General features: G+C 52.1%; 1 protein-coding gene across 5 annotated transcripts in view; it reads left to right on the top strand.

The window, feature by feature from the left end:
- The window catches only part of STARD8 (StAR related lipid transfer domain containing 8), a 94,929-nt gene extending 79,790 nt beyond the window's left edge, over positions 1 to 15,139 (top strand). For 3 of the 5 annotated variants that reach the window (XM_058712538.1, XM_058712539.1, XM_058712540.1), the window contains 13 exons: positions 1,597 to 1,668; positions 4,106 to 4,187; positions 5,153 to 5,216; positions 6,432 to 7,828; positions 8,448 to 8,621; positions 9,651 to 9,810; positions 10,278 to 10,476; positions 10,905 to 11,115; positions 11,386 to 11,500; positions 11,753 to 11,977; positions 12,983 to 13,200; positions 13,301 to 13,477; positions 13,625 to 15,139. In XM_058712538.1, coding sequence (XP_058568521.1) covers positions 1,597 to 1,668; positions 4,106 to 4,187; positions 5,153 to 5,216; positions 6,432 to 7,828; positions 8,448 to 8,621; positions 9,651 to 9,810; positions 10,278 to 10,476; positions 10,905 to 11,115; positions 11,386 to 11,500; positions 11,753 to 11,977; positions 12,983 to 13,200; positions 13,301 to 13,477; positions 13,625 to 13,742 — 3,212 coding nt within the window. In that variant the 3' untranslated portion in view covers positions 13,743 to 15,139. The remainder of the gene's footprint in view (positions 1 to 1,596; positions 1,669 to 4,105; positions 4,188 to 5,152; positions 5,217 to 6,431; positions 7,829 to 8,447; positions 8,622 to 9,650; positions 9,811 to 10,277; positions 10,477 to 10,904; positions 11,116 to 11,385; positions 11,501 to 11,752; positions 11,978 to 12,982; positions 13,201 to 13,300; positions 13,478 to 13,624) is intronic. The other 2 variants (XM_058712541.1, XM_058712542.1) reach the window with 1 other exon arrangement.
- Positions 15,140 to 15,627: the final 488 nt, after the last annotated feature.

The raw sequence follows: 15,627 nt of genomic DNA on the forward strand, positions 1-15,627 counted from the left end.
TCACGGATCACGGACATGAGCAAACTTGGCTACAGCTATGTGCTGAGGCAGATGCTGGGGTGGCACTGACGTGATGCACTCACTCTGGGAAATGCCCAGATGTCATCTCCGCCCCACTCCTGTTTGCCCCAAAAGCCAAAAGGGGCTCCAGGGGCTCCAGAACCTTCTCTTCTCCCCCCTCAAATCCTCATCAGTTTGTGGCCCTTGAGAAGCCTATTGTTTTTTCTCATCAACTTCGATCTTCCTGTATTCTTCCCTCTGTTGTCTACCTACCCGCATCCTCTGAAATGTTGTTTTGTCTTTTAACTTCTCAGTCTCAGCTGCCAGGATCTCATCCTGGATTTTCCTGTAGAAGAGCACTGGAAAGAAAGAGCTCTTCCTGTCTCGGAAAAACCCCACCAGTCTCCTCGGAGTTGCCTGGTCACAGGTGCTAAGGAAGTCAAGGAGATGTTGGGAGTATGACTCTGTGGCCAGAGCAGCTCTGCTGAGCCACCAGCCTACCCCACCCTCCATCCCCACAGTGCCTTGTCCTATAGTCCCAGCCCCACTGCTCCCTGGCAGTGCTTGGGGTAGGAAACAGATGGCTGCCTGGGTAGTCCTAGGGCATTGCTGCTGGCACTCAGCCTATCCTTGCCAGGAGGGCCTCCTTTAGTCCAGCTGCATGTCTCCACTGAGGCTAGCAGAGGTGCTGGACACTCCCAGAGCAGAGGTGGGAGGCTAACCCAGCCAATGCCCTCCAAGATTCCCACAGGTACCACTGTGTCATCATGACAGTCAGCACTGGATTATGCCACATAGATCTAGCCACAAGGGAGAGCTGGAGCAGTCTTGGGAGGTTCCCTGGGAAGGGAGGGCTGTAAATCCATGAGTGATGGGGAAGAGTAAGCACTGGGGAAGCTGCCATGTCAGAAAGGTAGGGGCCCTGAGTGGGAGGGAGACTGAGTTTTAACTCTGGCCCCAGCACTGCTCCCTTGGTCAGCTGTGAGACTGTGGATGACTTTTTCCTTTCTGAGCCTGTCTGGAGATCTATAAAATGTAGATAGTAAAACCTCTTTCACAGCTTATTGTGTGTGTTAAGTGAGATTTCGTTATCAAAGTGCTAGGGAATGTGAGGTATGATGGTGGGAAAAAGAATGATAATCGTTGAACATTTTGTATCCCTAGCTGGACTAGGATGGTCTACCCAGGGTCATGGAAGGGGATGTCGCCCTGAAGAAGGGGAAGGTGAAGACACAGCTATGGCTTCCTCCCCCAGCAGTACTCCTTGACTTCAGACTTTCCTGAGAGTTGCTCCTGCTGGTGGGTTCTGTTCTTGGGCAGGGGCAGGAGAGCGAGAGGGGTATTGAGACAAGCAGGGGAATGAGGCTCAAGAATGGCCTCACAAAGACATACAGAGGGTAGGGTATGGGGAACAGGGTAAACTCTTGCTGGTTGTGATATGGAACAAATAAGCCAGCCCCCTCCGTGCTTTTCTTGCCATTTCCAGATCATGGGAACTAGAGGTGCTTGTCTGCTGGAAATAAGGCAGCATACACCCAGAATGGCTCAGTGCCAGCACCCACCTAGACCCATTTCTCTCCTTCTGTTCCGTTTTAGAAGTTGAGGCCAAAAGAGCATGCAAGTGGCTCCGAGCAACAGGGTTCCCTCAATATGCTCAGCTTTTTGAAGGTAAGGATACTCAGCTGCTCCCCCTCCTCTACCCCAAAACTTGCCATATCCCTCTGTTTCTCATCTGTAAAATGGTGCCAATCAGATCCTTTCTCCAACCACACAGGAAGCTGTGGACCTTGGCCCTCCTCCTACAGTTACATCATCATGTCTACTGGATCACTTTGGCTCTCATAAGTTCTAGTGTCACCCATGTCTTGACCAGGGCCCCTGCACTGTACCAGTTCTGAGGATGCCACTGGCATAGATGCAATGTGGAGGGTGCATCCTGGTGTCCCCGACCTCATCTCCACTTCCCCATGGCCTCATTTCTCTGTTTCCTTCATTTTTCTGTTTTTCTTTAGTGTTGTCTATACTTTCTATTTCTGCTTTCCTTCTTCTCACACTCCCCACTGTACTCTGCCTTCAACCCCACCTTGCCAATAAAACAATCCTTGTCCAGGTCACCATTGACCTCCATGTGATCAAGTTCACTAGTCACTTCCCAGTCCTTACTTAATCTCTCAATAGCATTCAGTGCCGCTGGCCACTCACTTCGGCTTCTAGAACACTCTCCTGTTTTTGCTGTCTCTCTAGATGCTGCTCTTAGTCTTCTTATAGAGGACTCTGCTTTCTCTAACTGATATCTAAATGTTGGAGTGTCCCAAAGCTCAATCTTGGTTCCTCTTCCCTCTCAACATTTCTTTCCCAGGAGATCTTTCTCCAAGTACCATCTATATTCTGGTGACTCTCAAATATTTCTGTCAGATCTCATTCCCAAGCTCAAGATTCATCTTTTCAGCCAGCAGTTAAGTATCTCCTTGGATGTCTGACAGACATCTCAAATGTAACAGGTCTAAATTCCAACTCCTGAGAGCACCGCTGTCCACTCAAGCCCTGCATCCAGGAATCACCCTTGATTCCTCTTTTCTTTCATATTCTATATCTAATCCTTCAGCAAGTCCCTCCTCCCTCCACGGTATGTCTCAGATCAGTCTAGTTCCTGCCATCTTTACTGCCGCATCCTGTGTGACCTGCCATCACTGCTCACCTGCCGAAGTGCACCAGCCTCCTTCCTTTGCTACCTCCTCTATTCCTTTTGAGAAAAAAAAATTAAGTTTGTTTGTTTAGAGACAGAGAGAGCAAGAGCAGGGGAGGGGAAGAGAGAGAATCCTAAGCAAGCTCTGCGCTGTTGGCACAGAGCCCAACATGGGGCTTGAACTCATGAACTGTGAAATCGTGACCTGAGCCGAAACCAAAAGTTGGCAGCTTAACCTACTGAGCCACTCAGGCGTCCCCTTTTTCTTCTCTGCAATGCACAGAAGCCAGAAGGACCTTGTGAGCCTTGGGCCTCACTTTGTCACTTCTGTGCTCTGTCACTCCTCTGATGGTTTCCCAGCACACTCAGAATGAGGCAAGCTCACATGTTTTATTATGACTGACAAGACTACATCACTCAACTGCTGTTTGCTCCTCTTCCCTTTGCTCACTACATTCCAGGCTCCTTTCTTGCTCACTTGCTCACCATGTTTTTTCCTCACTCAACACCTTAATGTTGGTCCTGCCTGGAGCCCTCTTCCCAGGCTCTTGGCATGACCAGCCTCCTCTTGTTCTTCAGGATTCAGTTCAGAGGTCACCACCTCAGAAAGGCCTCTGTTGACCACCTCTCTATGAGTAGCCCCCACCCCTTCAGCCTCTCTTTACCCCATCACCCTGTCTAATGTCTTTCATGGCATTCAGAGCCATATTATCTTGTTTCACACATTGCTTATTGTCTGTTGTCCCCATTAGAGTGTAAACTCCGTGAAAGCAGGATCATTTTTATCTTGTTTGCTGTTGTAGCCCCAGCATCTGGCACCAAGTAGATGCATGATTAATATTAGTTAAATGAATAAATGGGCTTACTTTACCAGTAAGACAGAGAGAGGTATGGGATTTCCTGGATGCTCTGTCCTCTTACTGCACCTTCCTCTCTCTCCTCTCCTTCCTAAATCCCAAGGAGTGGGCTCCCCTGCTTTGAGCAGTAAGAGGAAATGAGGTGGGGTTTAGCTGCACACTGTCCTTTCTGTCTTCACTCTCTTCCTGATCCCCCCAGTTCATCTTGGGGCAGGGAGGAGTTTCCTTGCCTTAGTACCCAGGATTCGAAGGGGACTAGGCGAGCCCAGCTTGGCTCCTGGCAGCCACCCAAGGCCTCAGGCCTGCCATCTCCCATGGACCTGTATTATTGTTGGGTCCTCTTATCCAGCTCAACTCTCCTTTCCTTCAACCCTGAACTTGTCCCCAATGGTCAGCCTGAGTTCCCTGGGCCCCTTCTTTACTCCAGGCTTGCTCCTTTTGCTCAGCTTTTGCTTTCCTGCCTCCTCCCTTCCCTGCCCCCCCTTTGCAACTCAAGGGCTGCTGGCACTGAGTTTCTGACCATACCACCCTCAACTCATCTTGGCTTTTCTCTGCCGTACAGAAGGTCTGTTTCCCCTGGATATTGGCTCTGTGAAGAAGGACCACGGTTTTCTGGACGAGGACTCTTTGGGGGCCCTGTGCAGGTAGGGAGCACTAAGGGCCAGGCCTGGGAGGTCAGGGCCTTGCTTGGAGCTTCTTCATGGAAAGAAACAATCCCTGTCCCCTTTAACAGAGGAGGAGCCCAACCTGTAACAAAGCTCATCTGGTACAGTCACACTGCTCACTCTGTCTTCTGTCTCTGTGACACCTCACCACCCAGGCACTCTAGCTGGAAAGTCAATATCTGGTGTTGATTCTTTTCTCCCTTCAGTTAGATTCCTGAGACATTCTTCTGATTTTCCCCTTCTCTGCTTACACTGGTTTGGGCCTTGTTTGAGGCCAAACCATGACTTTTTGGATCCATTACAGTAGCCAACTAACTGGCCTTCCTGCCATGTCCCTCCGCACCTTGATCCAGCCTCTTTACAGCCACTAGATTCAGTTTCCAAGCAGGAACTCCTCTGCTTAGAGTGTGTAACTGCCTGCAGAGAAAAGTGAAGCTTTTTTAGCATGAGGCACCTTTGCAGTATGGCTTTGACCGACCTTATCAGCCTCAGTCTCCTCTGTCACACCAGTACTGGTCAGTTTACTCTTTCCCTCTCTACCTTGTCACAGCCTCTTGTGGAAGCCCAGGATAAGAGTCCCTGTTTTTTTTTCCCTTCTGAAACCCATTTCTGACCACCAGGAAGCCTTCTCTGACCGCCCACCCCCACTTCATGGAAGTTCCTTGTTCCACTCTCTGTGTGCCTGCTGTGTCTTCTAAGTTCCTGAACTTGTGCTGTCTCTCTAGTGGTTTATTACACATATGTAAGCTTCCAGAGGACAGAAGCCATAATTTTCCTAGCATTGTGTCTGGCACTGAAACCTTCATGAGCCCTGGATCTTGGGAGAGGTTTTGATAGCTTGAGCATGTAGAGTAGTGGATGGCATCATGGGACTGTTTCAATAGGTTATGCCCTGCAAACTTGGGTTGGGACCCTTGGGTGAACACTGCTTCATTTCCTTATAGAAAGCTGATGACCTTGAACAATTGTGCCTCGATGAAACTGGAAGTTAATTTTCAATGCAAGCAGGTGAGTCATGGCAAGGGTGGGGTCTGGGGTCTTGTGGCACCGTGGGGAACCCAGGATATACACAGACCATTTGCAAAACTAGATCCAGTGTCCTGGGTGTCTGGGATGTACAGAGCAGTGCCTTGCCCTAACCTGAGAGTGAGGTATAGGGGGCTCTTATGAGCCTTATGGGTTTTGGCAAGCTTGGTCTAGAGTTTAGAGTGTGAAAATAAGTACCATGGCCACACCCACCCCCCTCAGCACACCTCTCCACACTGAGTTTACTAATAACTTGACCTAGTGATTGCCCTTCCTCAGGGAAATCTATCTGCCTCCACTACTTGCTTTGTGATGGTGAGAATTCCTTCACTAGACAGCAGAGACAGAATAATGTGGTAGAAAAATCATGGCCTATATGATCTTAGAAGTCAAGATCCCCAACTGTGTCCACAGGAGGTCTTACACCCCTGAGCCTCATTTTTCCCATCTCTAAACTCAAGAGGCCTTTCTGACTCTGCCAATGTGGGATTGCAGAAACTGAGAGGACTCTTAGTCCACATGTAGTGCTGGAATGCTGGCCTGATGACCTCATCTTTCCATGGGGTCAGGCTTTGTTAGTTTCCTCTGAAGCTTTCTCCACCAGAGGTCTGGAGCCAGGAGGGTCAGCTAAGTAGCCAGAGCCCTGGCCTGGGAAGCAGGAAACCCCTGGGGCCCGATCCCACCTCTGCCACTGACTACTCAGTGGCCTTGAGCAAGCCTCTTCCCCTCTCTGGACCTTGATTTCCCCATATTGCAAAATAGAAAATTAGAAAATCTAAAATCTCCTTTCAGTTCTGGCATTCTGTGATTCCAATCTAAGACTATAGCTTAGAGACTTGGGAGGCTGCTGAGGACAGGTCAAGACACCTGGATTCTAACCCTGGCTCTGTCACTGGCTTACTACATGACATTGGATGACCTTAGGCAAATGACTTCTCATTTGTGGGTCTTAGTTTCCCTATCTGTAAAATGAGGAAAGATTAGATTAATTCGATGACCATTACCATCCATCTGGGCTCTGTCTCTGACTCCTGGCTTACTCCGGTACTCCAGAGCCAGCTCCACATCTAGGACATGTCTTGAGTCAGAAAGTGGCGCCCTTTATCTCAAGGTCCTCTAAGAGTTTGGAGGCAGGGAGTGGAGTACAAACAAGCACTTGAGGACTATTCTGACCTGACCCTGTGGCTCCCTACCCAGAATGAAGACTTGGAAGAGGAAGAGCAGTGTACCATCAGCAACCACTGGGCTTTCAAGCGTGAAAGTAAATGTTGGTCTCGTGTAGGCTCCTCTGACCTACTGGCCCCACCAAGCCCTGGCCTGCCAGTGACCTCCAGCTGTGAGAGTGTCCTCACTGAGCTTAGTGCCACTTCCCTGCCAGCCATCACCGTGAGCCTATTGCCCGAGCCAGCAGACCTGCCCTTGCTAAGCTGTGCCCCCAGACCAAATGACCAGCCATTCCTCAGCCCCACCCTGGGCCGAGAGGGTCTCCAGGACAAAGCCAAGAAGCGCCGTTCTCGTAGCTTCCTTAAGCACCTTGATTCTCTGAGGCGGAAGGAAAAGGGTGGCAGCCAGCAAACAGAGCCTGAGTGTAGCCCAGCCACCTCAAAGAAGACCACCAAAGCCTCCTCTTTCTGCAGTCACCGTGGCTTCCTCTCAGCTGGATTCTACAGGGCCAAGAATAGGACAGCCACCTCAGCTGGTGACAGTGGCACTAAGGCTCAGAGGGCTTGGGAAGCCTGGCCTGTGGCCATGTTTCAGCATCCTCAGCGGGTGCACCGGGGTGGCTGCCTTGTGCATGTGCCCAGGGACCACAAACCAGGCACATTCCCTCGCTCCCTGTCCATTGAGAGCCTATTTCCTGAGGATGGACACCGCCTGGCAGATTGGCAGCCAGGTATGCCCTGGGGCTATGAAGGGCGCCGAGGCTCCTGTGGCTCCACAGGCAGCCATGCCAGCACCTATGACAACATGCCTGAGCTATACCCAGCTGAGCTTGTACTGGCTGGGGCTGAAGCTGAAGATGAGGAGGGTGGGGGCAACTACGCCCACCTAGATGACATTCTCCAGCATGTGTGGGGGCTGCAGCAACGGGTAGAGCTCTGGTCTCAGGCCATCTACCCAGACCTGGGGACTAGAGATAAGGAAGAGGAAGAAGAGGAGGAGGTCACTTCATCAGTAAAAGTAGCCACAGTTGAGGTTGAAAGGCAGGCTGAGTCTCTGGCCCAATCAGAGGCTCTGACCCATAGAGAGTCCTCAACTCTGGGCCAGGCTGATGTTCATCCAGTAGTCCCAGCTCAGGTTCAGGTTCAGGCTCAGGCTGAACCCCTGGAACAGGCACAAGCCGAGGCCCCACGCCCAGCCCAGGATAATGAGCAAGAGGCAAATTCAGGTGGGGAACCAACCTCTGCCTCCAGCCTGTCTGTGGAAGAAGGACACTCCATTTCTGACACTGTGGCCTCCTCCAGTGAACTGGACAGTAGTGGAAACTCTGTGAATGAGGCTGAGGCTGCAGGCTCACCAGCTGGACTTCAGGCATCAGCACCACGTGAACGACGAGATTCAGGCGTTGGGGCCTCACTGACTAGACCGTGCAGGTGGGAGTTTTGAGTAAGGGTGGGGACAGAGGACTCTGTTGTGTCTCTTTGTCCTGCTCCCCATCCTTCATCCTCCCTTTCTTCTTTCCCCTCTCTCCCATCCCTCCCTCTCTCCTCTACACAACTCTTTTTCAAGGCACTTCTTAGTGCCCAGGCCCAAGGACAGGTTCTTGATTGCCTCCAGGTTAAGTTCAGGGCTTACCTCTGCTATGGCCTTGAACAAATTCTAGCTCCACTTTGGGAATTTTTTTCCCCATGAGTAAATCATAGGTGTTAGAGGACATGGTCTCTGGTCCCCAGCTTTACCATTCTGGGCTCTCAGAACAGCCCCTACACTGCAGTCTTGGAGGGATAAGGGGCTGGTACTGCTTGTTGGCACTAGATGGGCCTGAGCTCTGTGCCACCCTCCCTGATAGCTTCTTGGCCACTTGGCAGCCCTGGAAACTAAAATTAAGGTTTTCCACCCTGGGACCCAGTAGCAATGCTGACAGTAGTCACATCTCCTTCCCTGCATTTGTTTTCTTTGGGGAGAATAAAGGGATCAGAAGAAGTCATCGTTTCCTAAGGCTTATCCAAACCTGCTCCTCTGGCCCTTCTGCACTCCCTCATCTTTCACCAGGAAGCTCCGTTGGCACAGCTTCCAGAACTCCCACCGGCCTAGCCTCAACTCAGAGTCACTGGAGATCAACCGGCAGTTTGCTGGCCAGATCCACCTCCTGCACAAGGGCTCACTGCTGCGGCTCACTGCCTTCATGGAGAAGTACACTGTGCCCCACAAACCAGGATGGGTCTGGTGAGTGAGTGCTCCTGGGCCATGGTGTGTGGGGAGCTTCTCATCCAGGTGCCGGCCCCCTCCCTGCCCCCACTCCAGGACCCTGGAAGGGTCATCCCCTGAAGGTGGGTGCAAGCAGGCGGAGCCCAGAAGCCAACAGTGTTGGGAAGCTGGAAGGGCCATGGCCTGAGAGGTCAGCGTGGCTTGCATATGTCTGTGGGGGATGCTCATGGGACATGCATGAGTGTGTGCCATATGTGAGGAGGAGTGGGGGTAGTGGACCTTAGGTCCTTGAGCTGTAACTCCTCCATCCCAATTCCCAGGCTGTTACCAGTGAAATTGTCCTAAAATACATCTTTGGTTGCTGCTCTCCTGATAAACACCCTTCTGTCCCCTGCCCCCCGCCCCTCAACTGCCAAAGAATAGGGCCTAGCTTCCTTCCCGCCCCTCAGCTGCCAAAGAATAGGGCCTAGCTTCCTTCCCATGATGATCCTTTCATGTTCCAGCCCTGCCCTTGCTGTTGGGTTCTCTAGCCTGCCACTCTCAAGCACTACCACCATATAGGCCACTGAAGTTGTTGCCCTTCCCTGAATGTGCTATACTCTTTTTTCCTACCTCTTTGCCTTTGTCCATGCTGTTCTCTCTGCCTGGAATGCCTTTTCCCCATTTCTCCTCTGGGAAAACACCTACCTATCCCTCATGAGCCTGCTGAATTTCCACATCCTCCCTGAAGCCTTCTCTGATCCACTAGGTATAGTTTCCCTTCCTCATGGGTCTTCCCCTAAGTTCTTGGTCCACTCCTGGCCACATATATTGTCATTGCCTGTCGACACAGTTATTTCCTTAACCAGACAGAGAGCTCCTTGTATTCCTCTGTGACTCCCGTGGGCCAGGCCCACAGCAGGTGCTCAGTGAATGTTGACTCTGGGGATGTGGTGTGTTTTTTACTCCCCTCACCCCTGCCTGAGCCCCCTGAGACTGCAGAGTCTCCAAGCTGTGTCTGGGCCTACCCCACACCCCTCACAGATCTCTTGTCATTCCCCCAAACAGGTCAGTGCCCAAGTTCATGAAAAGGAGTAAGACCCCAGACTACCGGGGCCAGCACGTGTTTGGGGTGCCACCCCTCATCCATGTGCAGCGCACAGGCCAGCCACTGCCACAGAGCATTCAGCAAGCCATGCGCTACTTGCGCAACCAGTGCCTGGACCAGGTGAGCCCTGCCAGGGAACCTACAGAGAAATGACACTGGGGAAGAAATCCAAGGCTGAGGAATTTGGTGGGGAGCTGCTATGGCCTTTCTGGCCCACTAGAGACCTTTCTGAACCTTAGGAAGGCCCAGCAAGGATGGAGCTGAAGCTCCTCTCAGCCAAGCTCTCTGCCAGCTTATTTCCAGCCCAGGCACCGTAGGCCCCATCTTTAGAAGCCTGCCTTAGGTCCCTCTCTTCCTGCTCATTCCCACTAAAACCATATTTCTTCTTGACCCTAAGGCTATAAAAATGCTTCTCTTTGGTTTTGCCATTTTTCTCCTACCTTGCCCAGCAGGAAACCTTCCAGGCTTGGAAGTCTCTAGGGTGGCCTACTCTCCTGACACCTGATCCAGGGCTGGCCTCATAATCTTCCTCCCCACCCCACCCTTGTCCTGCATGTCTCCCTCCCTCCCTTCCCTGCATGGGCCAGGTGGGCATCTTCCGCAAGTCTGGGGTGAAGTCCAGGATCCAGAACCTGCGCCAAATGAATGAGACCTCCCCTGACAATGTTTGCTATGAGGGCCAGTCGGCCTATGATGTGGCTGACCTGCTGAAGCAGTATTTCCGGGACCTACCAGAGCCTATCTTCACCAGCAAGCTCACCACCACTTTCCTGCAGATCTACCAGCGTGAGTCACCTGCACCTGTCCCCAGTAACCTGCCCCATTCTCAATCTCTCCAAATCCTGGGGCTTGTGAAAGCTAAACCTGGTGTGAGCAAATCTAGCCACATCCATGAGCTCATTGGAAGATTTGCTATCCAGAGTTGGAAAGGCCCTTGGAGGGAGATCATGTTGTATTCCCCAAACCCATTATATGGAAAGATAGACTGAGGCCTTGAGGAAAGGCCGGGGCTTACCTAAGGTGACATTGTATATTAGAGTGGGGCTTTATCCCCTCTTTTACCCAGAGACATCCCAGAGCCCATCTTTACCCTTTCCTCTCACTGACTGACTTCCCTTGGGACTACTGTGCCCTCTGAATTCCTAGAAGCAGGAGACTTGCTGCCAGAAGCTCTAGGGGAATAAGAAAGCTGTTCTGCCATTCCTTCTTCACAGTCCTCCCCAAGGATCAATGGTTGGCAGCAGCACAAGCCGCCACCTTGTTGCTCCCCGATGAGAACCGAGAGGTCCTACAGACCCTGCTCTATTTCCTAAGTGACATTGCCTCTGCTGAAGAAAACCAGATGACAGCTGGCAACCTAGCAGTGTGCCTGGCACCTTCCATCTTCCATCTCAACGTCTCCAAGAAGGATGGCACCTCACCCAGGTGAAACATGGCAGTGTGTGGCAGGGCCAGGCAGGGAGGGTTTGGGCCTCCTTGGACTGTTGGTCCTTGATGGCCGGTCCTACCGTTCCCCAGCATCACCACAAGGGGTCAGCATGACAGTTCAGGGGCCTGAAACTGGTTGGATGTTTTGAAGCAGGGCTTTCTAAAGAGCAGCAGGTTGTTTTGTGTTTAGGGGAGCTAGAAGCCAACCAGTCAGCCATCTTGTCTTGTGCCCATGTGCCATCCTCTCCTCCCTGCCCTTCCCTCTAGGATCAGGAACAAACGCAGCATGGTTGGCCGGCCAGGCCCTAGGGACCTGAGTGAGAACATGGCTGCTACTCAGGGCCTATCACACATGATCAATGACTGTAAGAAACTTTTCCAAGTGAGTAACTCTAGGCCCACACCTGGGGGAACTATCAGGCCAGAGATTTTTACCCCAAGTCAGGGGTAAGGGCCCAATGTGATGCATGCCCAACTTCCAACTCTTTTCTTATAAGGTTTCTCATCTATCTCACTGCAGTAGTCAGGCCTCTCTACCCCCGTAACATGGACCTGAAAGATCCAATGGGCTCTGGGAATGATGGTCTCTCACCCCATTTCTCCCCATGGCCCTAGTGTATGTGTGCTCTCCCAGGTTCCCCAGGACATGGTGCTGCAACTGTGTGGTTCCTACAGTGCAGCTGAGCTCAGCTCTCCTGGCCCAGCTCTGGCTGAGCTGCGGCAGGCCCAAGCTGCAGGCATGAGCCTGAGCCTCTACATGGAAGAAAGTGTCCAAGAGCTGCTGCGTGATGCTGCTGAGCGCTTCAAGGGCTGGATGAGTATGCCAGGGCCCCAGCACACGGAGCTGGCTTGCCGGAAAGTGAGTAGCACGCTGCCCATGGCTGCCATGGGGCTGGGAGAGGGCGTGGTGCATGCAGGGGAGGCCAAGAATCCCAAACAAAGGAGCTCCCCAGCCAGTGTCACTGTGCCTCAGCTTGATCCTGGAAGGTGTAAGCCAGCAAAGCAAGTTCTTTAAGGAGTCAAGAACCAAATGAGACCAGGAGCCCTCATTTGGGCATTGCCTGCCAGAATTCCTATACCAAATCTCCATTCCAGGCAGGTCACTATTTGCAGAGCCTCACCTCCAGTATCTTTCTGCACCATGGTCATGCTGAGCTCCTTACACTTCCACCTTTGTGCTTCTGCCCCTGCTTTCCTGCTGCCTGGACTGACCTTCCCCAAGCATTAAATTTCCCAAGCCACTTTTAGCCTTGACTTGATATGCACTCTCCTTCATTCAGAGCCTACTGTCATGTCCCAAACTGGAGATGACTTCTCTCTGTCCTCCTCTTGGCACTAGCCATCTTCTTTCTTGGATTCTGATTACAAGTAAGACTGCAAGCCTGAGGTTTGCCATGTATAAACCCGTCTAAAATCTCCCTCAGGGGATCGGGATGAGAAGCTTGCGCAGTGCCTGGCACATACAAAAGACTCATTAAGTGACAGCTTTGATTGCTGTGCCCATGTTCTACTTCCTGCACTAGATGGTGAGTTCCTTGAGGATGATCACCATCTTCTCTTCCTGTTCACTTCTAGAAATTCCAAGCTCTGAGTCCATTTCATGGTAGAGCCTACTAGGCCCCAGAGAACTTGTGTTTCGTCATCTCTTTGTGCTTGTGACTAGGTGGAGAAGCAGACATCCAAAGAGGAGAGAGAGGACAGGGAACACAGGGAAAACCTGTCTGGATCTGGCTGGGGTTAGCACAGTAGCCCTGCAACCTTCCCTTTTCAGGGGCTAAAGTGAGGGCAGGTTGGAACTGGGGGGTGGAGTGGCTGTTCTCCAGCTCTGACAGTTGTCCCCTGTCCCCACTCCTGTGGCTCCCAGGCGTCCGATGGGCATCCCCTGCGTGTGTGGAAGGTGTCCACAGAGGTAGCAGCCCCTCCGGCTGTAGTGCTGCACCGTGTTCTGCGGGAGCGGGCCCTCTGGGATGAGGACCTGCTGCGGGCCCAGGTGTTAGAAGCCCTGATGCCGGGTGTGGAGCTGTACCACTATGTCACTGACAGCATGGCACCCCATCCTTGCCGCGACTTTGTGGTGCTCCGGTGAGGGCTTCTGGTTGTCATCCTTGATGCGCTTGGGGAACAGGGAGGTGGAGTGGGAATAGACACCAGGAATGTGAACGTATGTGTCTCTTCCCCACAGGATGTGGCGCTCCGACCTGCCCCGTGGTGGCTGTCTGCTTGTCTCCCAGTCCCTGGATCCCGAGCAACCTGTGCCAGAGTCAGGGGTGAGGGCCATGATGCTCACTTCCCAGTACCTCATGGAGCCTTGTGGTTTGGGCCGCTCCCGGCTCACTCACATCTGCCGTGCTGATCTCAGGTACCAGGCCCCTTTAGCCCTGGTACTCTCCCCACCTCTGCCCCATGCCATTGATCCCGGGAGGCTGGGGGAAAGCCCTTTCTTCCTCCTGGGAAGGGCTCCAGGGAAGAACCCATAGCTCATGCCGGCCTGCTTCTACCTCCCCAGGGGCCGTTCTCCTGACTGGTACAACAAAGTCTTTGGGCACCTGTGTGCCATGGAAGTGGCAAAGATCCGGGACTCCTTCCCCACCCTGCAGGCAGCTGGCCCTGAGACAAAACTGTGAGCCTCAGCTTGGTCCAAAGGTGGCGCCACCCAGGCCCCCTGTCACCAAGGGAGTAAGGGGATAAAGAGAGCAGAGCAGCCCCTAGATGTTGCTTCCAGGGGCGGAGCCAGGCTCTTGAAGCTCCCACTGACTGTCCCCTTTACTTCCTGAAGCTCCTCCACACATTCAGGGGAGGAAAAGAGAATTTCAGTGCCCCATCTCCAGTCCACCTCCACCCCCAAGCCTGTGGTCTGTCCTCCCAAGAGAGAGGAGTCATTTTAGGAACAAGAAGACTGCTGCTGCTCTCCAGGCCCACAGAGCCACCATCAATCTGAAGCCTTACCAGCTCCCCCACCTGCAGGGGAAGGAGGTAGAGAGCAATATTTGCTTCCAACTCCTTGCCTCTCTGAGAGGGCAAGCCATCCTGTCTGGTGCTAACATCCCCTTGAGGTTGGCAGGAGGCTCTGGTCCTGCCTTGGGGCCTAATATTGGCCCTGAACTGGTTTTTCCACAGAAATTAGCCAAGATGAGCACAGGGCAGCTACAAGCACTATGAGCTGTTTTATTTGTGTAAATACAATGCTGATTTTTATGAGGCTTATTTAAAGAGTGAGCACTGACAGGTTCCTAGTAGGTGACATGACAACTTCGGCTAGCTTGGGATATGGTAGTGGGGGGAGGTGGCTTCCTTTCTCAGGTCTCAGGAGATCAATGAACCAGTCTCCCCAGTTTGGGCCCCATACTTTATCTGCCACTCCCTGGTGTCCTGTGTGGCCTGTGGTCACACACTCTTTTGTCTGGAGAGCAAACAAGCTCACTCCCACCACACAGGCCAAGCAAAAACAGATGGTGGTAAAAAGAGACACACATCTGTATCTGTGTCTCTTCTCCTGATCTTCCTGCCTGTGGTAGCTGGCTGACATAACAGCCCCTTCCTCAAGCAGAGACCAGGCCCCTGCCTGAGGCAGCCAGCCAGCCAGATGGAAGGGCCTAGTGTCAACTCAGCCAGCTGGGGCTTGATCCAAACCTGATCCATCCTACCCAGCAGCTATCTTGGCTTATGTGGAATTTCCAATGACATTCAAATGCCAACTAGTGCTTTATTTTTCTTTCAGCAAAATAAACTGGAGTGAGATGGATCCCAGGCAATATTGTTGCCTTTTAAGCCTTTTTTATTTCTACCTATAAATACTGTACAGTCAGAATAATCTATGTATATATGTATATATATACACATATATACATATATACATGCACATCTATATATGCACACATATTCTGTCCAGACTATATTATAATCTGTGGGTATGAGCAGGGGTCTTGAAAGCCTAAGGGGACAGGGCATTTAAGATGAGGGAGGTGGAGACCAGGAACCATGTGACCCCTCTGCAGAACAATAAAGCTTTACTAGAGATGCACTCTGGCTGTGTGGCTGTCTTCACTGAGATGATGGGTTAGGAATTGAGGGCAGGTTACAATGTGGGCTTCATGTTAGGATCAGAAACACTCTAGGACTCAAGGGAAGGCCATAGGAGGAATGGGGAGGGCCTCAGCGCTTCTCTTTGGGAGGCAATTTGGGGGTGGGGGAGGTGGGACTCCAAGAACCCAGGCCCTGGGTAGAAGCTGCAGATCCCATCCCCTGATCTGGCCAGGGTTCCCAGTCTGAGTGGCCCACAAGCATGATCTCAGGCATGCTGACAGTGGCCCTGGGGAGAGATGTCCCTGGCTATGTTGTCCTTTCTTCACCTGGTACACACAGTCTAAGCTTAAGGATGAAGAGTGGAAACCCAGCCCTGGATGGCTACAAGACCGTTTTCCCCATAAGCCAGCCTAAGAGAGGTTAGAGTGCCTGAAGGCAACCTCTGGTCTGGCTCTAGTAGCCGGCAAATCCCAGGGGGCTAGAAAG

The sequence above is a fragment of the Neofelis nebulosa genome, chromosome X (assembly GCF_028018385.1).
Source record: "Neofelis nebulosa isolate mNeoNeb1 chromosome X, mNeoNeb1.pri, whole genome shotgun sequence".
Taxonomy (NCBI): Eukaryota; Metazoa; Chordata; class Mammalia; order Carnivora; family Felidae; genus Neofelis; species Neofelis nebulosa.